At 37.1% G+C, this 27073-nt stretch overlaps 1 protein-coding gene across 9 annotated transcripts in view; it reads right to left on the minus strand.

The window, feature by feature from the left end:
- Positions 1-27073, minus strand: part of pum (pumilio) — a 254522-nt gene that overhangs the window by 13650 nt on the left and 213799 nt on the right. For 4 of the 9 annotated variants that reach the window (XM_083129691.1, XM_083129690.1, XM_083129697.1 and 1 more), the window contains 6 exons: positions 23486-23611; positions 16143-16268; positions 9693-9812; positions 5381-5663; positions 3366-3615; positions 415-642 (listed from right to left, as the gene is read on the minus strand). In XM_083129691.1, the coding sequence (XP_082985817.1) occupies positions 415-642; positions 3366-3615; positions 5381-5663; positions 9693-9812; positions 16143-16268; positions 23486-23611 (1133 nt within the window). The remainder of the gene's footprint in view (positions 1-414; positions 643-3365; positions 3616-5380; positions 5664-9692; positions 9813-16142; positions 16269-23485; positions 23612-27073) is intronic. The other 5 variants (XM_083129694.1, XM_083129693.1, XM_083129692.1 and 2 more) reach the window with 5 other exon arrangements.

Genomic DNA, 27073 nt, shown 5'->3' on the forward strand with positions numbered 1-27073 from the left:
AATTTCTCTTTATTTTGCACAAGTTGTGTGTGAAAACTGGACTTTCGTAATAACATTAAATGTAATTTAATGTTCTGGTGTAGTTCTAAAGTAATTTTACAACAAAAATCTTGGTAAATTGATACATATTAGAGTGAAATACTTACACACAAATATTAATCAATATTTTGAAAAACTCTTATTACATTTTTCAAGTATCTGTATCATTGAGAGTAACCATCGGTATATCAGTTCCAAGTGGTATCGTGAGATAGTGTACATGACAATAGTGTCATTATATCACTGTGAGTGTTCTTAATATCAACATATGAACATCCATCATGTTACTGTTCATTCTCTCAACTTGCAGTAAATGCTACAACAGACACAAATTCTCATTCTCAAAGGAGAATCATATTTATCAATACCACTCACCTGGCCTTGAAAAGCATTGATGATGAACTGAAGGGCGTGAGGGTCCACACATTCTATACACTTTTGTACAACATGGTTACCGTTCTGATCCTTTACACATCTAAGCACATGTCCGTCCAACTCTCTCACAATCTCCTGCTGCTGCTCTGGGGAAATGGATTCCAGGGCTTTCTGGATCACCCTGCAGCCATACATTTGCAGGGCCAATGCTAAAACATGACCCCGAACCTGAAACAATGAAATAGATTTTTACTCACGACAGAAACATAAGCATAAGCTTGAATAGGCATCAGATTTACAATTACAAAACAACTGGGAAAAATAAAATTTTACGTATGTGTTTTATTAACTATCTTACATGAAGGCCACAGTTAATCTAATTGTGCCAATAAGCGATGTCCCTTTCTTTAAAATAATATATTTTATTTATTAAATATAAGTGATCTAGTGAAGCCACGGTAGATCAGTCGTTAGGGCGTCTGACTACCATGCGATAGACCCGGGATTTTTTCCACCCATTCAAGCGGCCCCGGCACCCACCCAACGTCGTATAAAGTTAGTACCTGGAGGAAACTCTGGGAGGTAAAGGCAGCCTGGGGTGTGGTGCTGATCACATCACCCCCATCTTCGGCCGTGATCAAGGAAGTGTGGGGCCCTAACTACACACCCTCTATACGCCTTCATGGCATGATGGAGCACTTCACTTTTTTCTTACTTTTTAAGTGATCTTTTTATACACATATTGATGAAAAACTATTATTTTCTTAAGAATAAAAGCAAAATAAGCAAAAATGGATTTCTTAATATAGGAATAAAATTTAACACACTGATAACTACATAAATGTGCTACTTAAATTGGTTTTACCCACAATTTTAACACAATTGCAATTTTATATACCACGTTAATCCCAAAATTGTCCAGTTTTTCTACCGAAATCTTGGTATTTTCACACATAAATATGTGATCTGGCAATCATCTACCCTTTGGTCTAATATGTTAGCTAATTCTTAGGTTTTTCTTTATCAAACCAGCTGATCCTTAACTAATGGCATCAACAGTTCAAAGATGACACCCATGCACCCCATTCCCCACAAAATAGGAGCATTAACTGACAAGAATCATGCACATTTCAGTTCCGTGCAACCAAAAAATGCATCGAGTCATGTCATTCGGTCTGACTCATCTGAAAATGCATGGTCCGTCCAGTGTCAAAAAGGGAAGACATGTTGCACATGCGGATGGAGCAGCAAACGTTTCATCTGAAAGCAGGCACAAGGAATGTTTTATTCCAAGCATGCAAGACCTGTGTCAGAAAAAGGTCCTACCGTTCAAAATCAGTACATGAAATTATATTTTGCTGTTATAATTATGAATAAAAATGTAAAAATGAGAGATTAGCGACTTTTTTCACTCCTCCGTAAACCAACATCGGCAAATCATTCTTACTTTTCTCCCGGCAAACAAGAAAGGAAACTTTTCGAAGCAAGTTCCCCCACTCCCTCTCCCCTTCCCCCTTCTACTAGGTAGGATTAAGTAGATAAAGGAATGGGAATAGTGATTGAGCCATGTTTTCAATTGTCCACATACCTCTTTGTGGGGGGAGGCACAACAAAGGCACCCGTGTCACGCTTTTAGAGAAAACAGCATTTAATGACTATCGTTTTGGCAGGAGTTCAAGGTCGCATGGTGAATGAATAGGCTGCTACAAAGGCGAGAGGTCGACTGGCATACGGGACAGGCTTCTTGCATTTGTCATTGGTGGGGTTTGGATAACGATGCGGGAAACGAAAGTTACAGTAAATGTAAGATTGAGAAAAATGTCCTATGTTCCGCATTTTTTTTTTTGGCAGGAATTGGCTGAATGGATTAAGCGGATAAACCTTGCTTGTACCCCTTTCACCCCCCCCCCCCCCCGTATCTTCAATGTCTGTTTCTCGTGTATTTATGAATTTACAATAACAATTTAGAAGAGATTAGTGCAATACAGCAAACTTTGGTGTATATGATTGATTGATTTAGTTTATTTTACTTCGCACTTTGTGCCTCTTGTCTAATTTGCGAAGCTGGGGATGAGTGATGAAATTGATGAATGGACATTCACAAACAACCAAGCCAGAGCGGGATTCGAACCCGGGACCCTTTGGTGTATATGTAGTACTTTTCTTTCTTTGTGTACTTAATTTTACCATTTTAATTATATTTCAATAATACGTTTTTTACCCTTCTATCCCCCTTAAAACGTATAACTGAGATTTGACTATCGGAATTTGCACAAATTTTAAGCTTAAACTGAGCTCAAACGGACACAAAGATTCCTAGGAGACTGTAACCATTTATCCTGGTAGTTATACAACCTGTTATGTACAAGCGAAATTACAATGGCAAAACAAGCCTGGCATGTTGGTTAGTGGCCATCGGGTGCAGGGTAACATTGGTGCGCTTGAGGGAGCAGGGGCAGAGGTCAAGTGCTATTTGAAATCACTTGCGAGCGGGAAGGGAAGGAGTGCAAAAAACAAATTTTTCTGCCGATTTCCTTCAATTTTTCAACTTTTCCCCAAACATTTCACAGTTCCCGGGAAAAGGGCCGTAGAATCGTGAGCCGACTGTATAATGCAAATACATGTTTCTTTGTGTAAATTATAATTATTTATTGTACGTCACTTTTCTGCAATTTTGGTAAATTGCAACGAGAATGGAGGATTGTTAAATGAAATGGGTGGGACATCCTCAAAGGTGAAAGCCATGCCCAGGTGAGGTCTAGAATTGGTAGCAAGACCACAAGTAGACCACTCAATATGCCTGCCTGCTGAGGCAAAAGCAAAACTTCGAGATATTTCTTGATAAATGTCCGTCGAGTCAAGTAATTATAGTATTTGCATTGCAGACATACAGGCATTATTTCAAGATCTCAAGCAGACTGCCAAAAATGACACCATATACAGGTACCAACCTTCTGAGCCAAGGTAGTCTTTTGTTCAGGTGTTCCAAACTCAAAGAACTTCTGGATTACATAGTTGCCAAAGACGTCAGTCATGAGACTGTACGCAGCCGACAGGATTTCCGAGAACACCATCTGCTTCTCTGCCGTTGTTGCTCTCTCCAGCTTCTGCTGAATGAACCTCGAACCGTGCTGATCCTGAGAGAACTCCACTATGTGGTTTGCCAAGTCCCTTAACTGGAGGTTTGGAAATCTGTTATTCCTGAAAGGACAAAAAGCACAAAATGATACTCATTCTTCTCCATTACATCTTAAAATTAGTTCCTATTAAACAACTTAATACGAGCATTCTGACTGATACTGACAAAAATTCCCAGACTTTTACAGGTATTTTATAAATGATTTCCACACCATTTCGTGGCATTTTAACTTTAAACTTGGCTGTGTAGTTTTAGAGTGGCAATATGAAGGCATCCATCTAATTTTGAAAAATGCTATATTGTAAAGTATTTATTTTTTTGGATTTGAACTTAACATTTAGAGAGTGAGAGCAAGTAAATATACGGAAACTGCATATTCAGTCCACTTCCTTTTCCAAGTCAGTAGGAATCCTTAGTATTCCATTGGAACTATAGAAGTCTGACAACTTATCGGCCAGTATTATTCATTAAGTTTCAACAGACACTGAAATAAATTAGTAAGAAGTTTGTCTTTCACTTGATGTATGATTTATTACACATTTCTGAATCGATAAATCTTATTTTTCACCCTAGTCCCCTGTTACACATAAAATCGAGGTTCCACTGTATTAGCGAACAGATATAAACTTTACCAATAGTGATTTCATTCACATCCTTATTTAATGTATGTAATCAAGTGACTGCAAATTGTTTTGCTTTGAAAATTGAAACTTTATATTTACTTTACATAAACTAGGTCATACCAATTACAAATTTTCAGAATTTTGCACAATTTAAGGCTATTTGTAGTTTTATTATATCAGTAAAATCAGGGGTAGACAAAACTAAAAATAATTCAGGCACCAGCCTTTTCCTCTTTCTTCAAATATGGGTTAAGAAAGCCAAGAATTCAAACTAAGATAAGCTAGAGGCACATATTTTTGGTAAATAAAAAAGCAAAATTTCGGTACAAAAACGGAGTCAATTTCGGGTTCAAAAGCGGTAAATAAAGTGAAATAGCGGTGAAAAATTGGATGAAAAGTGGTATATAAAAAGACATTTTGGTTTTAAAATTGTGAATATAATCCTAAATTTGATTTAAAACTACACATTCCACAGAATTAACATTTCACTTCTAATAGCACATTTATGTAGTTATAAGAGTATTAAGTTTATTTCTGTGTAAAGGAGTCCATTTTTGCTTCTCCAATATTAACAGCAGAATTAATCAATTTTCCGGGAATTGCATAACTCACAGGATACTTCAGACTTCAGAAAGTGTCGCGTCGGTATATAAATGGTAAATTTCGTGTTTAAGAGTTAATTTCGCTTTTTGCAGTTCATTTCGCATTATTTCGTGACAAAACATGGTCACAAAATGCATCTCACACCTTTCAAAAACATGAAAAATTAACACTACAATGTGTTTTTTCAAATTTTGTTTTTTCGTCAAAAACGAAATATGCATGCCCCTAAAGATAACCTATGAAATGTGATCTGAAAACATTTAATTAATACACGATTAGATTAAAATTAATTCTTGCACTGGAGTGGCCTTCCTAAAGAAGACAACTGTTAATAGTATGAATAACTATGAAATACATTCTAATTTATGGCTCACTCTACCATATCACTGCAGATTTTAAAATTTGGCTACAGAAAACACACACACCCTAAGGGTGAAAATTTTCAGGTGCCAGGCAACAGGACACCTGTATTTTCTAGCCCCAGTAAAATTATAACTCTATAATTATATCTGTTTTACACTTTTACCTGCAAGAAAAAAAGGAGTGTAATGGACCAGATAATGTATCTTTTTAATGCAATTATAGAAACATATACACATACCTAAAATCTTCCAATAGCCTGCTCCTTCCAGGTGGCTTGTCCATACCAGACGTGCGATTTAACTTTGGGAAGAGAGAGTTGCTGGAACCGAAAACACCGTTTGCTGTCAGATTCCCACTGTTCCGAAACTTTGTTGCTTCAGCCCCTGGTGCAGCGGACATTACCCTGCTTCCTGACATCAATGCCCCCAACTGGAGGTTCGAGGAACTACTGGAGAGGCTAGGTGGCGGCGTGAGAGACCCTGACGTAAGACCCAATGGGCTTGGAGATGCTGCGACTGTACCTGAAATTTAAGAAAATGCACGTACAGTTGCCGTGGTTGTTAGCAAAGTCGTCATTGAAGAACAATCTTACTGGGATCATGTTCCATTTTGTAAAATTTGACAACCCCCAATGAATGTTTCCATCCAACCGAGAGGGGATGAGGCAATACACATTTTCTGTTTCACAACAGTGTTACGTTGTTGGCAGGCAAGATCTGCTGCAAAGCACAATTACAGAATGCTAAATTTAGCAGACAGTAAAACTGAAATGCAAGGCTACAATTGTGGGGTTTTATAGCAGTTACTACAGCAGATAGCATTAAATACAAGGTCTCTCAATCAAGTAATGAGACTGGCAACACTGCACCCCTTCTAACAATGCTGTGGCTCACCCGTCAAGGGAAGGCTCCATCAATATCTTATTGACCGTTGGTACTGGCAAGTTGACATTACCAAATTGTAAGTTGCTAGTACCAACAGGTTATTGTTAGTGTTGTTTTTTGTAGTGTGTGACAGAAATGGAAGAGTGCAATTTTGCTTCGGAAAAATGGCACCCAAATGTTTGAAAATATGAAACAGGTCTATGTCAAGGTTACAAGTACAAGGTTACAAGTAGCACAAGACAGTTCTGAAGGGCTGTTAATCTGCTGAAGATGAACACCATGTTGGAAGACCTTCGAAAACCAATGACAATATGGAAAGAGTGCACAAGTTCTTGTGTGTGTTGTCAGACCCATCGACTGACCGTAAGAGTGATAGGTGTCAATGGATGCTTCCTGGCGATGTCCCTGTTTCAGGCAGTGGTCTGTGAATTAAATTTGGGTTAAAAATGCATTCTGTGGGTCGTCAGTCCCCTTATGTCCCTCATATGAATCCCTGTGGCTTCTTCCTGTTCCCAAATTGATGATCCACCTCGAACAGTGGCATTGTGGGAGTGGAAAGTATTGAGAAAACTGTAACCAATCAACCAAAGGTCATTCCAATTACAGAACTTCCAGAACTGCTATGAAGTGTGGCAGCATCATCTCATGTGGTGCGTAGCCTCCCAAGGGAACTATTTGAAAGGGGATAAAGTTGATATGTAGCTTGAACATATATACAGAGGTTCACAATGGCTGTAATGCCATAGGCTCCTCCACAGCTGAGTTTTAAAAATGGTGAGGAATATAATGAAAGGAGCAACAAACCTACTCACAAAGGGTGCCAAGATGAAAAGGTAAAGGTTGATGTGAAGTGCGAATTTGGCAGAGATGGCACACTAAAGGCTTTTATGTTACCGATATTTGAGCACTATAAAACAACTGGATAAATGCATTAATACTTGTGGGGAAATAAGTGGATAGGCATCAGTAATAAATAATTTTCAAGTTTCTATTTTAGTTACTTCTGTAGTCATTGTGACCTACTTATAGTAAGAGGAAAAAAAATTGTTAAATGGTATTTCGGACAATTCTTCCAATGTACACATGGTGGTACCTAAATGTATATTTCCCCAATACAGTCTTTTCTGGTCCTAATGAAGCAAAATGTTACATGGAAATGGAAGTGTGGTCTCATTTACTTGCATTTTTATTGAAACATGAAAACCATTATTTCAACCATTTATTGAAATACTGTGTATTTCAGCAATGGTTGGAATAATGGTTTTCACACTTGTTTTTTGATGAAAATGCAAGTAAATGAAACCACACTGATATTGCACATTATGCAGAATTTGTCTGGACAGTTTCTTCTTTTGGTCAAATATAAAGATTTCCAAATAGGGAACTACTTTGTCGAAGATTGATCTGCTGAATTAACTGAGTGACCAACCAGAACGTGGATCAAACCAAGGTCACATATGGAGTCAGGGAGGAGAATGTCTCTTCCCAGAACCTCGCAATTTTAGGATACTTTTTCACTCATCATTCATATTTATTTGCTTTATTATTCAACCTTCGATATAACTGAAGAAATCTACCAATTGCATTTAAGAATACGAAAGAGAATTCTCTACAAATAACTCCAGCAAGGTAGGTGAGGGTCAATCACATTTAATTTTACACATATATGCACGACATGTAATAGATATCTAATCCTCCCATTCCCATCAGACATCCTCTGTTGATGATGATACTGGGGGAAGATTTATGTTATTCATGGGAAATTCTTATTCTGTAATGTTTGTTAAAATGAGGTAATATAAATTAACTGAACTTTTCAGCCAATTTAAAGGAACTATACCTAATATTTCCACCATGAAATTTGTTTGCTACTTCATGTAATGTTTTAGAGATCATTCTCACCCTACACACTAGTTATAAATCTTAAAAAAAATATTATTTGATTGTTTTAATATGAATTATTGTGCAGGATAACAGGACAATTGTTTTCATATTCCTTTCATGGTCATTTTTATTTTGCATAATTTTAGTGCACATAAATCCTCAGTTTTAATGTAAGTTACTTTTGCATGTACAGAACCTATTCAAGATTCCACTGTACTTCCTCGAAAATATTTACAGTGGAACCTTGAGTAAGCTTTTCAGGGGAGCAAAATGGAAAAACTTAAAATGTGGGAAAATGTAAAAATCTGAGAATGTAATATTGGAGTTCCACTGTATGTGTATACATATGGGTTCATGGATAACCTAAGGTGAACAGCTGATACACTGGTGATGCAAAGAAACATCTTCACCTTTACAGTCAATATTTACCTTACACATGGTTTAAAAAAATGGATCAAGGGTTTATAATTATATCGGCTGGCTTCATTATACACATATCTACAAAGCTGCCACTTCAACAATAGCATACTCTAACAGCACTGTACAAAACAGAGCACCACTACCACTCAACCAATTGTTAGTCTTAAAAACTGTACATATTTGTATATATATATATACACATTCAAAATATATATTAAACATGTGAAGTATTTACATTTCTGTACACGTGGGTCAAAAACAAAATGGCCACAAGATAACGAACTATCAGAATTGGAAGGGCAGGGGTTCCTTCTAACAAAAAGGGGTTGTCTATTTTTAAGGATAGTGCGACCTAGACAGGCAAGGGAAATATTTTTTCTTCCTGGTCCCGTACTTTTTGCCATCTGGTTTGCTCAGGCTAATAGGCCAAGATAGCCTTTGGTCCATCATGCATTTTACATAAAAATTAACGTTTACAGAAATAAAATAAGAAAATCAACATCTGCATTGCGGTCATATGCAATGGCAGTGGCCACACAGAGAATTAGTAACAACTTTACAAGATATTTACATATTAAAAATCCTGCAATACGGCCATGCAGTCTAAGACATCAGGCTTTGGCCTCTGGCTATGGGATGCATGCTGGCTAAAGTCTCCTGTGGGAAGTGTAACAACTTCGGTTAATGTGTAGGACCGGTGGTCACCCAACACTGAGGGAATTGGAGAGCTACGAATAAGTGGTGTAACCTGGTCATAGAAACCTACGATGACTGCGGGTTTGTCATGCTGACTATGTAATTTAGATGATCTCCCACTCCAACCTCTGCTGAGGTGGAGTGAGGCTGGCAGTCTGTAGGCAGGCCCTGGCTCTCATGGGCTGATAAGCCAAGCGAAAAAAATAATATAAACATAAAAAGGTGAAAAATTCTTTGGAATCCAAAGATTGAGAAGCAATAATAAAGTCATAGTGACAATTTCTTTATATACTTTCAAAATTACAAGTGTGTTGCATTTAGAACAAAAAAGTATCAATGTACAAATCTGTCTGGATTTGGTATTCAACCACACCTTTCTTTCCATCTGGATATCTTAATAAACAGGGGACGTACCTGTGAGTGTACAAACATCAAGGTTCACAAGGGCTTAACTCAAAAGATTCACTCAAAAATGTAGTAGAGGCATATGAGAAAGTGATTTTGCACGTAATTTTAATCACTTATAAAAGGAGGATTTTTATATATAAATCCACTATGGGAACTACATGAAATTGCATTAAAAAAAAATAGAAACTATTACAAATCCACTTGAACATTTAATCAACATCTCACGTAAAAAAAGACGTTGCTTTGAATAGTACTTACCTAATGCACCATAGTTTTGTGGCCATTTCCCTCTACTATAATCTAATGATGGAGAAAACGCAGATGTGTTCCTGTCAAAAGAATCTCTTCTCCCTGAACTATTGGTGCCTAAACCTAACCCTGCAAATTGATTCAATCAGGGTTTGAGTCTACTTGCAAAAACACAGGAAAAATAATGTACAAGTAATTTATGCAAGAAAATGTACTACTGTAATAACTGCAAAAGAGAGGATTAGTATATTAAGTGATTCACTTGATAATACAGATTATTCATTCGATGTTATCAACTCCATTCATGTATCAAACACAACACTTCTAATTAAGTTGTATGAACAATACAGGTCAGAAGATTACAAGTTATTCAACCTTGCAAGGGTGTTAATCATGCAGACACTTCATTAATACAGGGACAGAATTCTCACATGCACCACTGAATGTATATATTCACAACTTTACAAAACCTAGTAAATTCTAGTAGACACTAGTCATCACAGCAGCATGGCATATAGCTGGCTCCAGGATTTTAGCATACCACTACATCGTAATGAAAAGGGACAGGGTAACAGTGCAGAGCAAGGAAAAAAGTCTCCCATGTTTTGTTTGTGATTGAGGAAGTCAGCATGCCTTTGGCCAATACAAGAATTCCTCTCCACCATGTGTGGCGACAGGCTTATTTCACAGGTCAACAAAGTTTTCATGCCCAATTTAGAAACAATGTACTGACAGACAAAAGCAATATGCCAGTGGCATGTTAAAATTCTACAAAATGGGATGCTTGTAGTTGAGAGAAAGTCCAAGCCATCGCAAGTCAAATAGGAACGAGTTTTCGAAAAAAGTATTTGAATTCCTCCACCCATTACCATGAATTATATTACCACAACTCCTTCCATTACAATGTAGCAATACACTAAAATTCCAGACAATTGTGTGTGTACACAGAACCAATTCCTTTCTTGTGGTACAACTAATTCTGGCGCCATAGATGTGCAGGAAATATTAAAATTCACACACTTACTATCAAACTGCAAAGGAAAGAAGAGAGTGCCCAAATTTTAGAACTAGTTTTTGCATGATAAGAAGTTTATCATTTTCCTAGTTAGACTGTTGCTTCCACAATGTTGTCAATACATACACAATTTCTTGCACATACCTCTAATCCCTTATACAGCATTTAGCTGGCTCACAGAACTGTGGGCACACATCTCGTGTGTGTGGCCAAAGTTAAAGCAAGCATTGCATTCTAACACTTGTAGGTTCATATTAAAAATTCACATAAAACTATTTTGTTTTTAGAACAAGGTTTATTTACAAGACCTAAAACTGCAATAAAATAAATAAGCAATTCTCATTAAGCTAAATTATGTATAGTGCAAGAGTGGTGACGACGAAATATGAGAGAAATACACAGACAAAAATTGTGGAATGAGTATCATATTTTTGTAAAGCAGTTCCATTTTACTTCAACAATTTCTAAAACTCCCAGACACTGCATATGTATACAAAGTTACAGCAATGAATCTGGTGGGAGCTCCGTTTCAAAGTTTGAAGAAGAACATCTCCAAAAGTATGTACGTTCAACATAGGAAGGCAATTGCCATTCAAGCAGAGACCACAGACATTTGAAAAGTAGATTCTAATGCAAAGCTGTTGGCAAAAGGAAAGAGTAGCACAGAAAGCTAACGTAGAGACTGCTCATATTTAATGGTCAAGTATCTTTCATAAGGTAATCAACATTTTCAGCCAATTGCATTCAAGTTGTCAGGTTTTTTTTTACATCAGAAACCTATCCACTTCTGAATATAGTCAAAGACACGAACGCATTTTCACAAGGACACAACAACTATAAAAAAACTTATTTATGGGAAGGGATAGGGGGTTGTGAAGTTCATGAAAACTAGCAACCACAGAGCACATGTCAGGGTCAGGAAGAGTCTAACATTACTCATTGCAAGGTGAGGTGAGTATCATGGCAGTTCAGTCATTCTGAAGAAGTCCAAAGAAAAGTTTTGTTGTTAACTAAGTTGTGCCATTGGAGATGACCACCACCTCTTCCACTTGTGTACCTTCACTTAAACAGAACATTTCAATGGGTATCCCCATGGACATGGGGAAAAGTGATAATGATGTAATATGATTTTTGGGAATATGGAAGTTCCAAGAGCTGCACGAACATGACATTGACAATTTATTCCAAATTAATGTATTTTGAAATGTTCCATTCTTCTTCCTGCTCGCAATTGCATTGTGAGGCTAGCAGTTGGCAGCTAGGCCTGGCCCTTACGTTATTGTTAAGGACCCTTACAAGTTGAGAGCACCTTGTGCAATCACAGATGCTTCTGCACCTTTTGTTATTTAGGGTTGCTTTTATGCTACTTCTGACTTATCACTAGAGAAAGGATTTAAGGTCCAAAATTACAACCAGGAAAGAACAAAGGTTCCGAAAATGTTTAAGAAAAAAAAGTGCTGATAAAATGCCTTTATTCAATGCTCCGTTTCTCTGCACCTTCTGTATATAATGTGTGCAGACAGCATCGAGAACTGTGGTTCTGCCGAATAGGTTTGGTTGTTGAAGTTTGTGTTTTCTCTCAAAGGATTTGCTACATCATCTTGGGAACTATTGGGCCTGCAATGATTATATTATACCATTTTATGGCTCTCGTTCTGTTCTACAAAATGAGACTATAGGATTTATGTAGCTGTTCAAGAAGAGTGGAAATCAAACATGAAAGAAAAAGGGACTGAAGCATCAAAGAGGGGGGTACAAAGGAGATAAATGCACCTTGAAATCCATTTCATAGTCATAATCAATAAACAAACATCACTGTAGATGTAGACATTCACTACGATCGCACACATACAGTGGACAGCAAAGAAGAAATAACCAAAAGCAACTTTTTGACAAAAATTTCCTCATCACAAGCAAAACACTGAACAGCAGATGAAATGCTGTGAATGGAACAGATACTTGCAGGAAATTCAGATGACATGAAATAGTAATTGACAAAAATTTGCTGCAGGTAGTGGAAACAATTGTTATAAAGATAATTGCGAACAATGTTCTCAGAAGAAAGAGAAGAAAAAAAATAAAAAAAGGGGGAATACCTAATATCCTGTATTACAGTCAACAAGCTTTGGCTTGTGCCTGAATAGACATTTTTCAGAAGTCTCTTCAACAGAAACTGCTATGATATTCCAATCTGAGAAAAATCGCATCTGTTTCGAATTCTTACAAGTGAATCTTGAGGTAATTTGTTGAGATATCTGTGATAGAAGATGTGCTGTTGCTTCTAGCACAGTTGCTGTAAGCAGATCTACTTGCTACCATATAAACCAGCATATTATTAAGTATGCTACCAGAGAATACAAGGAAGCAAGCTCATCAGAAGGAAGAAAAAGCAAGTCAAACTGGATAGTGATAAAAATGTGAGTATTGGATATGCCTGACAAATCATTCTTGCTCTTCGTTTGCATCGTAAGACAATTCAACTCTTCCTTCAATGGTTCCCTGTGCAAAATTCCTTTCAGCGTCAATTTTTGTATTGACGATTCCACATACTCCCACTTCTATAACTTTTAGTAAGTTTCTATTCCAACAATTTACATTGATTCTAAATACCGTATTTACTCATGTATAATGCACACTTTTTTCCAAAATTTTGGCTCCCAAAACCTGTGGTGCGTATTACACAAAATAATTCGGACAGCCAACATGAAACTGTACAGGGTCATTCCATGATTTTGTGACACTTCATGAGTTGTAAATGACTTAATGGAATAAATCTTGTGCTGCTAACTGCTAGTTTGAGGGTCCTGAATGTGCCTCTTAGTCATGGAAAATATATTAATTTTGAAGTTTTTTTAGAAAAAGTAGAGGAAATAAGCAAAACCACATATAAAAGTTTAAAGGCCATTTCCCATGATTTTTCACTTTATAGTGTAATGTTCTGCTACACCAAGAAAGGCAGTCACATTCTGGCAGAATTCAAGCATGCCCATTCCATCCCATGGGATGCGTATCACTGGTATTTGTTGGGCGTAAAATAATAGAAAATAACTTCATGAGAACTGCAAATTCATAATGTAATTTGATCTTGCTTTCCATTCCAGAATATATAAAGAGTAAAAGCTTTGGGATGCTAAACACATGGAGGGAGAGGGAGGGAGGTGGCATGGGTGACATTGTTTACACAAGAGGATATTCTCCTCTTAGTCCACATAGCAACAGGTGACTCATTGAATAGGTAGGATGTCATTCACTTTTGATTTCTGCCCCAAAAAACTGTGGTGTGTATTATACATGAAATAATTCGAACAGCCAACATGATGTTCATGATTTTGTGACACTTGAATTGATTTTTTTTTATGCTTACGGAACCCTATCATGTTATATATCATTGTAAAGTTTAAATTCTGCAGTTTTTGAATATGGCAACAGTATTCCATTCAAGGTGGAAACCCTAATGTGCAATGCGGTTGAAATAAGCTCATCACAAAATGAAGGAAGGTTTTGATATTTATGGCACTTTTAGATAAAAGAAAAGGAAAAAGAAAATAATGATTAAAATGCATTACTGATCAAATAATATGACACACATGGAGTGTGTAAATGCCTTAATGAAAGAGATCTTGTTCTGCTAACTGCTAGTTTGAGGGTCCTGAATGTGCCTCTTATAAATGTTAGGTTAGCCATGAAAAAAGTATATAGGGTAAAGGTTGGTATTATCGTGATAGTTTTGTATTGACGTATCCTGATGAACATGTGTGTTTCTGCCTGGTGCCATTTTGCTCAATTACTGGCAGGACCTTTACGAAACATGTACGAACGACAGGCAGTTTCTCACACGTGAGGTTATTTTATGATACGTCAATACTAGGGATGGGCCGATATGAAATTTTGGCCGATACTGATAAAGTACCGATATAAAATTTACCGATACCGATAACAGATATTCTACCGATCCGATAGAAATTTAGAAACGGTCCTTGAAGAACCTGAAATGATCATTGATCTCCTTAATAAATGTGTGTTTCAAGGTGACTGCAGTGCAAAAGAAGTTGAATATTTAGACATTTACTTTTTTAGAAAGAAGGGCATGGAGATTATCCATAAAAATTTCAACAAAATGGCAGAATTTTGCACTAAATTATAAGATATTTATCGATATATCGGATCGGTAAAATAATCAGTAATTTTACCGATAAACCGATATGCCTATATCGGCCGATACCGATAGAGTACCAATTAATCGGTCCCATCCCTAGTCAATACAAAACTATCATGATAATACCAACCTTTACCCTATTTTGAAGTTTTTTTAAAGAAAAAATCAGGAGGAAATGAGCAAAACCACATAAGAAAAGTTTGAAGGCCATTCATTACGCACAATTTTTCACTTTGTAATGTAATGTTCTGCAATACTAAGAACAGCAGTGCAGTTAGGCGGAATTCGAGCATGCACCTCCCATCACATGGGGTGCGTATCAGTGGTATTTGTTGGGCAAGAAATAATAGAAAATAACTTCCTGAGCACTGCAAATCCATATAATTTTGAAATCACTTTCTACTATTACAGAATAAGGTGGTTAAAGAGTGAAAGCTTTGGGATGCTAAACACAGTGGAGGGAGAGGGAGAGGGGGGAGGTGGAGTGGGTTGGTGACTTATTGTTTACGCAAGAGGATATTCTCCTGGTCCACATAGCAACAGGTGACTCATTGAATAGGTATGATGTCATTCACTTTTGATCGGCATAGGAACAGCTTTATGACCTACAACTAAGAAAACCATTTCTTGAAACTGGATTATACTGTGCATTACATAAGAGATATAATTTTTTGTCACTTTTCCCCATCAAAAACCAGGGTGCGCATTATACATGTATAAATACGGTAACTAATGCAAATATATTCCTAAAGGCAACAAATCAACCCTACCCAACTGCACATGTACAGAGAGGAATGAAGCAAGTAATAACAATTCAAGTCACAAATAATATTTGTAAGTCTTTATTAACTGCTCATCATTTTGATGTACCACACATACATCTTCTCAAGAGCAAAGAAACAATTCATATTATTTGTAAGATGATCTCAAATATCCACATGAAGTGAAAGTTCATGTAAATTGAAAGTCTTGAAATATACAGATTAGGACCCATGATCAAAATTTCCTTTCACTCCACCCAAGAGGATCCTTTGAAAATACAAGCACTAGGGGACAAAAAATTTAGCCTAATCAGAATTTCAAGAATGCATTCTTACCCAGTCCTGCACTATGAAAAATAATGGTTAGTAAATATTACTGTGCTTCCACTACCCTTATTAACAGTATCTTACAAAGATATGAACAATTGTTAATGTTGGAAACGACAAAAGAATAACAGCAACACTCAACATCACAGAAAAAAAATCACACTATACAAACAAAACAAAAAAAAAGATCACATATCTACCTGTACTGAGAGATCCAAGAGCAGGAGACCCAATGGTGCCCAGAGTGCTGTTCCCATAGCCAAGGCTGTTATTCTGCTGCAGTCCCAGAGAGCTGAACCCACCACCCAGACTAGAGGACTGCAGGCCTGAGGGGAGTGACAATTACTTCATCAGGGTAAAAAAATACTACCATACAGGTGAAAATGGATAGGTAAATCTTATTTACAGAGGGTAACACTGTACAAATGACTTAAGGTGCACACACACACACACACATATCCACATGTCCTGTGATTAATATTAGAGCTGAACAAATAAGAACACTGGGAAGTAGGGATAGACCAATACTGATCAAGTATCACCATAAAATTTAGTTTTCCTTGGGAACATTAATCGAATGTTAGCCCCCTGTGTTAGGTGCATCATTTTCTGTATCATGCATAGGTATGTGGGGTATGCCTGTCCCCCAACCCCTCAACTATATTTAAGGATGAAATACACCATCAATTACCCTGCACATGCATGCTAAATGTCCTTTCTTCAAAGATCAGCTGCAATTTTCTGCTGCACCTCGTAAATGATATAACACTAGAAAGTTACCTTCAGTCTCATGCTTGTGAGACTGTCAGCCCCCATGTGCCTAAATACATAACCGAAGCAATGTCATCTTCACTTCTGGTCATGTGGTCACTTTCATGTTCCCTTTTGACACTAAGACATACCTGTGTATCCTTTTCCTCACTAACCCACTTCTGCATAACATCTGAATCTGCTGTGTGTTCTGTCATTTTCACTTTAATATTTAGTCCCCCAAGCATGTGACTGATGTTAACTTTATACCCTCCTCACAAAAAGTTTGGAATATTGTTATATTAGGCAATAGGTAATAGGCACAGTGGCATGTTGGTGAAAACACAAGAATGTCCAGCAGACAGACACATACCGTGTCTTGTTGCATTCCAAGGCTGTGCCAATCATCTAATACCTAATATAAAAATATTCCAAACTGTTTGTGAGCAGTGTATTATGTGGCTTAGAAGTGCAACATATAACAGCTGAGCTTCGAACAAAGAAAAGGAAGTTCAGCTACAAAAAAGCACCCATGTGCAGTATAGTTCATAGTGTTGCAATCTCACCATGAATATTCATTGGGGACATCTGTACTCCACATGCCTAACGGAGGGTTAAATAATTTGTATAACCAGGTGACTGCAATAGATACAGTGTATTACGGCCGAACTGATACCGATATATCAGTATGGAAAGTATCTGTCAACTTTACTAACTGATGCCAGCCAATACTTTCCCAGAGTTCGAAAATTTCACCAAATTGCTATGCAACACTCTCAAGGAGTCCAAATTTCCTGGAAATTATGTATAATTTTCAATAGTTTGCTAATTGCAATGTGTGGAGAAATGGTATTGTGATTAAATGTTCATATCATGTGAAATTAGTATTCAGAACTACTAAAATTGTTTTAATTTCCCAATATCAGCATTGGTATCAGATGGAATCTGTAAGTTGCTATTGGTGTAAATGGTATTGGCTCAGTCCTAGCTCATGCAATAATTAGGGGCGGAACATTAATCAGTACATATATCTGTATCGATTAATGTAGAGATATCACTGTATGAATAAAATTTATGACAAATAGCCCACAATTTAGTGTAAACTTCTGCCACTTTTTAAATACATTTATGGATAAAATCATAATTTATACAAATTCTTCTAGTTCACAGTTGATACAAAAATTTCAATTTTTTTTTTGATGCAACAGTCAGGACATGTTCACCTCATGGGACATTTGTAATTTGATTAATGTTACAGTCAAAACAATATGGTAAAGGGAACAAAAACAAAAGAGAAACAGTTACACAATGAATCTCATTGATGATGTTGATTGTTGTTGGGAGCCTAACAATTGAATTACTGAAATGAGCAACAGTTTTTCGTATTAAAATTTTTATTAAGCTCTAAGTACTAAATATAATCATAGAATTCAAAATCCAAACTACACGAATAACTCTACAATGGAAGCAAAAAGTACATACAAGAAGAATTCATGTATATCTTACTTTTGTAAAGTAAATGTTTGAACATGCCTTTTCTTTTTCTAAGGTGAAACCTATTACAAAACTGGTTACATTAAATAAAGAATTTTATGAACCATTCTTGTATCAACAAACATTGACAACTTTATATTTTGTCAGTAGATTATCTGTTATCAATATCAGTCAATTTTGTATTCGTACTTTAACAGTACTGGCAAATTTTCAATTCAATCATTTATCCCTTAAAAAAATAATTTTCCACAATTCTGGGCTATATATAGGTACGTACAATATGCAAAATTTTCCTGATCATAGTTACAACTGGTAGGGCACCATAGTAATCAATTCTTAATTTACCATGTTTTGGGAACTTCTGACATACGCGTAAATAATTTGCACAATCCAGCAACTTCACAGACTACGGTCATTTAAGGTCAGTCCGATTTAATACTCTATTTTTAAACAGAAATGAATTAGTTACAAGTGAGGAAGAAGCATTAAATGTACATGAGCACAAGCACACACACCAACAACACGAAACTTCACTGTAGTGTAAGGATGAGTGGAGAGTTCACATTTTAATAGTCTTACCTCAAATTCCACATCCTGCCTTTTTTCAACAGGTGAACACACTGGTATATGCAGTAACTGAACCAATCCCCCCCCCCCATTAAAACACACACACAACACACTGGTGTGTACAATAACTGAACCAATCCCCCGTTCTAAAACACACACATGCCCAAATCAGTTTGCAAATTCTCATGCACAAAATGTTTAACTTGTGGGAAATGTGTTACACTTTTGTGCAGGATAGTAAATGAGAAGAGGGTCTCCAAGGCACAAAATGGGTAGAACTCTCCCTTTAGTGCACATAAAAATGGTTCCAAGTTACTTGTTCTCTTTGTAGGTCTGGGCCCATGTGGTTCACCTCAAGATAACATTAACTAGTACCAAATTAGTCAAGAATGATGATTACATACAATACTGACACACTTGACATTTTTGGGGTTTTAACCTCATGGGCAAGTATGTTCTCATTTTACTTAGACTGTTTCTACAAGGTGCATTCAATAAATAACCAGAAAAGTAGTATAACAAATCTAAAATACGACCATGATTGTTACGAGTTTGTTATTTTGTGAAGGCATCTGTAAGCTATTCATAACTGGGGCTGGCACACCTGCCTCGCGCATGGGACGCTGGGCAACAGTTGCACAAGATAGCGGCACCCTTACGGGAGTGCTCCAAGCTGGAGCAGCAAAGTGTTGAGAGGTTTTTGTCGAGTAAAGGCGTGAAACAGATAGAAATTCATCGATGCATGACAGTTCAGTACAGTGATAACTGTACGAGTGTACTGCTTATGTCACATTGTCTACCAACCAGGACCTAAAGTTTGAGTGCTTACCCCACCCTCCATATTTGCCCGATCTTCGCACCTTTGGCCCACTGAAATATGCACTAAGTGGATCAAGGTTCAAGAATGACGACGACGTCCAGTCAGCGATGCACGAGTGGTTACGCACGCATCCAAAATATTTTTCTCCCTGTGGAATCTGTGCCCTTATCAAGCACTGGCGTAGGTGCATTGAACTAGGGTAAGACTATGTTGAAAAATAGTACTGTAGTTCTTTTGGTGCTTGCATATAAATATTTGTTACAACATATTTCCGGATATATATTGAATCAGCCTTGTATTTTCGAATTGAAAATTATGTGAAAACTAGCTCAACCAAAGAATGAACCTGGGTCTTTTACATTCTCTGCATACTCTTGACTTTCCTACAATATCCTGTGTATTGGAAGCAATTTCAGTTGATTTATTATCTTCAACTGCAGGGAGATAGTACGAGTGTACCATATGCAATGGTGTCCAATAGTAATGATAGGTTCCAGTAAATTGGGAAATGACCGTTACGAACTTCCACGGAGATCTTAGTTGTGGAAATTGTGTCAAGGCTAGAGGTCAGCTAGTTAGTTCAGTGGTACAGAATGTTACTCCGTTATAGTTTGAGTATGTGGTGATGCAAGAAAATGTCAGTCACTTACATTATCCCTATTTCAGTTAACAATTACAGTATTCCACAAATCACTCACAGAAATGGATTCTGCATTTGAAAACTAGCAGAAGTTCTTGTGAAAAGTTGTGAGAAAATGGCAAGAAAAAGCACACAAAAACTGGGATGCGAACAACACAACTAGGACCCGGGACTTTATAACATATTGTTTACTTGGCATTGGATTGAATATTGTGGTGAGATCTTTACACATCTGATGAAAATCTGCCGAAATAGACAAACTTGATAAGGCATATTTTAACACTTTCGCATTGTTACATCATTTCTCGTAATAAGTCATTTTTCGGTATGATTTCATAATTGTCTTGCATGTGATCAGTTATTTTATCTATTCTTCGTACCTTCAGTGTAACGGATAGCCGATGGCAGGATAAGGAAATTACAGACGAAGAAATTAAAAGCAGATGACATCCTTTCTTACCAACTAGTACAGAACAATAATACCCACTTTTTTTTTTTTATCCCACTGACAATTGATAGGCATTTAAAGATCAAGCAAAAATGTTCTGCGACTGTTTTTCTTTTTACCTTATTCTTTGGAGGGCTTCTCACAACGATCAGTGAAAAGTTAGGCTGTTTTTCAGATTCTGTGTACTTAAATCTGCCTAAAAAGTTGTGTTTGTGTATTGATTGCTTAGATTTACCAGAGCTGAAGCGAGCTGCCAATTATGCTTTAGTTTCCACAAAGGTATAAATCTCACGATGTTTTCAGTATTTTCCCAATACATTCTTTAGTTAAAGGAATTCTGACTTCCTTTAATACCCCCAACCTGTCGATCTTCAATGGAAGATACTGACTTCCCGTATAATGAGAAATTTGAAATTACTGTTTAGCATATTTTTGGCTTTACTGGGAATATTTCTGTATTTCTCTCACACATCTTTATGACATAATTACATACATATTTTGTAGTTTTATAGGACAAAGTCTCAGGCCCTAACATAACAGTAGGGTTAAGAGGATTCTGGGAGGAGAAACTTGTCCCATAAATATGGTATGTTTACAGTGTCTCCTAATATTAGTTGTATCACTTCTTTCTACTTGACTTTCAGTATACCAGTTGCTGTCCAAAATGTTTGCTTGGGTCATGTACAAAGTTTTTTTTACAAGCTTTTAATTTTCCAGCTCTAGTTAGGTTAATGAGAATTTCTAGCCATAAAGATTCCCTCACATCGTATTTTTCAAGTGCTAACTATTCAGGTTTCAGGGAATAAAAGACATAGTAGTAAACTGAAACAATGGAACTGAATATGTGTTTCTCCATGGAACTATTCATGTATTGTTACTATTAAATTTGGTGGGCTTCCAGCGCACTGCTTCACATGTTTGTTTGTTGCGATGTCTTTTACTACTGGGTGCTACATGTTGGAGAAAAGGGATGCAGAGTGAAAGAGCATAATGATGAACATTTCTGTGGTTCAAATTGAGAGCAGACAGGCACACCACATGCCCCCACTCCCAACAGCACCCAGTGGTAGCAAGGGCAACAAAGGAACAGGTGAAACAGCAAAACAATGCATGATGCAAGCCCACAAGCTGTACAACATGTTCCCAAAGCAGATGGTGCTGCCAGAGGACACCAGATAATAGGAACCACACATAGGTAGTTCTGCAGAAAAGTAAGTTCTAAATTCCAGTACTGGATATTTCACACACATTTTCCATAACACTTAAAAAACTGCACCTCCTGTGTTCGATAAAGCCAAACCAAGGGATATTAAAAACATTACAAGCACTACTATGGAAGCATGCATTCTTTGATTACATAAGACTACAGATATAATTACAATTACTTTATGCACAGAGCCAGACACACTCGTAAGTGAAAGTTGAGGGTAAAACTTATGTACAACGCTTATCTTTTTAGATCTATTTATATTTAGTACTCACCTAGATGAAGAGGATGCATATTTCAAAGTATCAGGAAAATTGATCATGTACTAAAAGACCTATTCCTACTATGGTGCCTGGAGTTCAAAATAAGCCTGCATACAAAGGTGTTTTCCCTTCCTACATTATCAGTGAGAACAAAAGAACCATCCCCAAAAAATCTGAACTGAATTGCTTGTTTTAGCCATTGGCGGGATGTGAGAAATCAAGTGTCAAAGTAAAGATGTTTCATGTATGATCTAATCTAATATCACAGTAGACTGAGAAATACCCAATTATGTTTTCAGATCAATAATAAAAAAAAAAATATTATTGCAGGGAAATTATCTATAGTATTAAGTGTGTAGCGTTCCAATCTAGAATATATTTTCGAGGCTTTAGATAGTAAAATAAGTGATCATCCATTCAAAGTTGTGTCTTGTAGAAGAAGTTACTTACATTTACATTGTCGGACAAAGTGTCATTCACCTATTCACTCTCTCACTACCCTAATTAAAATTTTCAAAGCAAAATTGCAACAAGAAAAAAGAAATACATTTTCCATATTATTTCTTCAAAGAGGTTGTTAGGAAGGCCTATCACATGACTTACACTGAGGGAGATAGATGCTCCTGTATGACAAGGGGAATTTTTGCTTTATTTTTCCATTTCAATCATGTCAAGTTGTGGCCATCAAATTTAGATATTTTCTAAAGATTACTTCTGGTAAATCAATATTAATTAATACGTTTTTATTGGTTTACCAGGTACAGGCATCACTATTACGTAAATCCAATATACTCCTGCTTCCCCATAAGATAACAGTAACAATGGTCATGTTAGCAGAGTTCTGTAAAAACTTCACAGGCCTGGCGGAGATATATCATCTAGATTAGTATATGCTTTAATGGTGGTTGTTACCCAATTTAGACAGCACAATACGTAGTTTTACCACTATAGGCTTACTGTATAATTAGTTTCTACAGTGCACATTAGTCATGCAACATTCACGACGAACGTGCATTCAATCATTGGAAAACATGATTGGGTAGTGTTATGTAATACATGCAGCATTTTTTGCAACGAAGCGCAATAGACCCCATCATACCTGCGCACAAAGGAGACTTTGTGCCTCATAAGAAAAACACTGAATCCCAACCTTACAGTATAACAAGACGTTCAAGTATTACACAGGTTATGCACAAATAACAACAATAAACACATCACACACACATGTTATTGATAAAGTTGATTCACATGCAAAACACACTATTCAACCAGATATCAAGCTGCATGCAGACGTGCCAAAAATTAGTATTTCTACAATTCTAGTGCTTTCTATATTATCACAGATTCACCGTACCTCCTACTGTTCCTCCATTAGATGCAGATGAACTGTACAATGATGGCTGCTGATTGCCATTGTATATAGAGGCCGGAGGGGTCTGGATCTGTTGTGGCTGGTTGCTTAACAACCTCATGTTGCTACCTAAACGAAGCCATATGGAAAACCGTGACTATTAACACCTTGACCAATATATACACTTCCACAACACAAATATGTACAGCAACATTATGGCCTATCTAATAGACAGCAACTCCTCAATGGTTGCCATGTTTATCCAGTGTAAGAATAAGATGCCAACACAGAAATATACCAATGTATAATTGTCAAATATTAGGAATTTTTGCAACAAATTCAGTGTACTAGCATATATGAGTATACAATCTTTTGGAAACAGCTCAAAATCTTTGGGTACCTATCTACAAATGGGACAGCAATACACAGAGAATTTTGTCACATTTCTGATTTGCATATCCTGAGAGATTATTATGTATTAGGATTGAGGCAATACCAGTAAGTATTATTGGCTGCAATGTAACCACTGGTACCAGCTGATACTTCTCTGAAGCCAAAGTCTCTCTCCCAATATGGATTATTTTAACACTAAATGATTACCTGGTGCATCATTTTAAAGAAACCTTGGGTATGATACAGTTGCAATGGAAGATTTATAAGCCTTCTGAACTACTTTAAATTGTTACAATGTTCAAGTATGGACTCGGCCCTAATTAACATTCAAAGTACTTCTACTGCAACATTACAACTAACCTCTAATATTCAGTTAATAACACAAAACATGTTTTCAGTTTGTAACACCACGACACATGCAGCATGGTGCAAAAGGATATTTTTTATGAGTATTTTATTAATTTTCTGCAATGCCAGAGTCCTTATTATATGACAATTTTCTCAAGTCTGTCTTTCCTTTGAACTGGATCTCCACCAAAATATATTTCACACAAAGCAGTAAATCTGAAACAGGGAATGCATGGGTTGCCTGCCAGAACATGAATGAGTGATGCAGGAATGCTGGTCGAGCTTGCATTGTGAAAAATTGGATATGGTGCATTGCAATTTTACTGCCTACACACTTACACTGCACTGTTAGTGCACCACTCTTCTTATCTTCTGCACCCTACTGTATCTTTCTTCATATTTCAGTTATACTTCCCAAGTGAATAGCAAAATGGTAGACAAATGATGAAATATAAAATGCCTTAAGTGTGCTTTGAACCAGGGATAATTGACTTTGTAGGTCATGCTTAATAATATAGTGGCCGCGGTGGCTCAGTCGGTAATGCGTCTGACTACCATGCTCAAGGTCCTGGGTTCGATCCCCAGCCGGTTCAAATCTGGGAACTTTTCTAATGTTGGAAGTAGCCCGGCGCCCACCCAGCATCAAATGACATGGGTACCTGGGGGGTAAAGGCAATCAGGGGCATGATGATGATCACTTCACCTCCACTCATGACCGGATCAAGAAAGTGTGGGGCGTTACCCCCACACCCACTATATGCCTTCATGGTGTGGTGCTAAGCACAGGGGAGAACTTAACCTTCCTTTTTCTTCTTAATAATATGTAGGGAACGGAACTTTATGTGCTAAAAAACTCAGAAATATTTATTTTTTATGTGTCATAAATGTTGAAAATATGTGATAAAAACAGGAAAATATGTGACAAAAATAAAAACATTTGGTAACAAAAACAAACTATAACATGCATTTTAAACACCTGAAATTAGTTTCTAAATGATTACCTCTTAGCGAGCTATTTTTTTTGGAAGAGTTGCAGTGGATCCCCATAGTTTTTTCCAAATTCTCCATTGTAAATCTGTGACGATTATCTCTAAAAAGCATCTTATATTGTGAGAAAGATCGCTCCGCGTCACAAGAAACAGTTCTTGCAGATTTGAAGCACGAAATGTCACTAACGCTGAAGTTTTCCAAAGCTTCCTCTTCCTCTACTTCACTTTTCAAAACACGTGCAATTTGGCACAAAGTTGGTTTTTCCCAAAAAATTCTGTACAAGTTAGGTGGACATATGATCTCAACCAAGTGTTCGCGGACGATTCAAGCTTTCATATGGAATTAGAAGGAATGGACAGGTTTGTTGAGATGTATGCCAATTCGACTTTTAAGGAGGGCTCCATCAACAGTTCTTGCAGAATTCTTCTTTGTCGAGATCATTTACAACAGATACAATTTTTTCAAAGTTCTGGGCATAACATCTGCATCCAACCAAGTGCCCCATTGCGTAACTAGTGTTGCCCACGAGACGAGACTTTGGCCTGTCTCGTCTCGTGGAAATGCTGTCTCGTCTCGAAAATATTCGTTTGTCTTATGACACATAGTCAATCTCGTCTCGTCTCGAATTTTTAAAAGCCTGTCCCGTCTCGTCCCGTGGACAACACTATGCGTAACTACAGGTGTAGGGGGAAGGGGAACCTCAGGACATTTTTGTTTAAAAATGTCTATTCTTCTAGGCGACTTGATCTAACTTTCTTCCCATTTGAAACCAGTTTATCGACATTGTGATAAAGAGCACTTATCTTTTCACATATTCTATGCAACGCATGAGCCACACATTTAACGTGCACCATTTTGGAGTAGCTAACGGCAAGGCCTACTGCATGTAAGCTGCAGCATCTGTCAAGAGAAGAACATTGTCAAATTTTATGCCTTCCGGCCACAATAGCTGCATTGCTTCATTAAAAAGCCTTGCTATCGTTACGTGTAGCCAGCCCCAGCTACTTACAGCTATTTTCTCCCAATAGGATCGTACGCGAGGTGCCAGAAGTCTGCCAGCGAGGTTGTTCAAAGACAAAACAAACCTAGCACTCTCGATATGAAAGAGGTGCGGAGAATAAACATTTTTCCTTCGAGGATTTCGATGTAGATGAAGTCAATTAGCGATTTTATGTATTTAAAATGAAAATTCGCAAAATATGTATTTACATACGGAAAACTGGAAAATATGTGTTTTTATGTAAAATAAAATTTGCTGTGTTGACATATAAGGCTATGATCAGAATTTTGGCAAAAATGAGGGTCTCTATCTTATCGCAGAAAAAACATTTATTTACCTAAAGTTCCTTTCCCTAATAATATGCCACTGAAACAAAATTAATACTAGGTATGAAAGTTTTGCTGACGTAAAATTTACTGCTAGTATCGATTGCGAGTCCTACATGGTACCACTTTAACTCACTTGTAATCATTAGATTCCTCAACCCTAAAGTGTACCACAATCGTAGTGCAGTGATTGGTATAGAGCGACCACAAACTAAAGAACCTTCGGTCAAAAATCTCCGTGCACCTTTGCCTCCATTGTTTCAACTCTGGCCATAAGGAAGCATGCTCCCTCCCCTCCTCGAGAGAGTATGATGCACAGAAGTCACGGGTCTGCATGGGCTCTTTTGCCTGTGGTTCCAGCACAGATGTTACAGGATGCGTTGATGCGTTGCCGTTGATGCGTTCAAAAACCATATTATGGAGGCGTCTCAAGAAGATTGGAAAAACTGCTTTGACAAATGGTTCGAATGAATGAAAAAGTGTATTGACCATAAAGGAGAATACTTCGAAAAACAATAAAGCAGTTTTCAATGC

This window comes from Lepisma saccharinum, chromosome 10, assembly GCF_977018435.1.
Source record: "Lepisma saccharinum chromosome 10, izLepSacc3.1, whole genome shotgun sequence".
In the NCBI taxonomy this organism is placed as follows: domain Eukaryota; kingdom Metazoa; phylum Arthropoda; class Insecta; order Zygentoma; family Lepismatidae; genus Lepisma; species Lepisma saccharinum.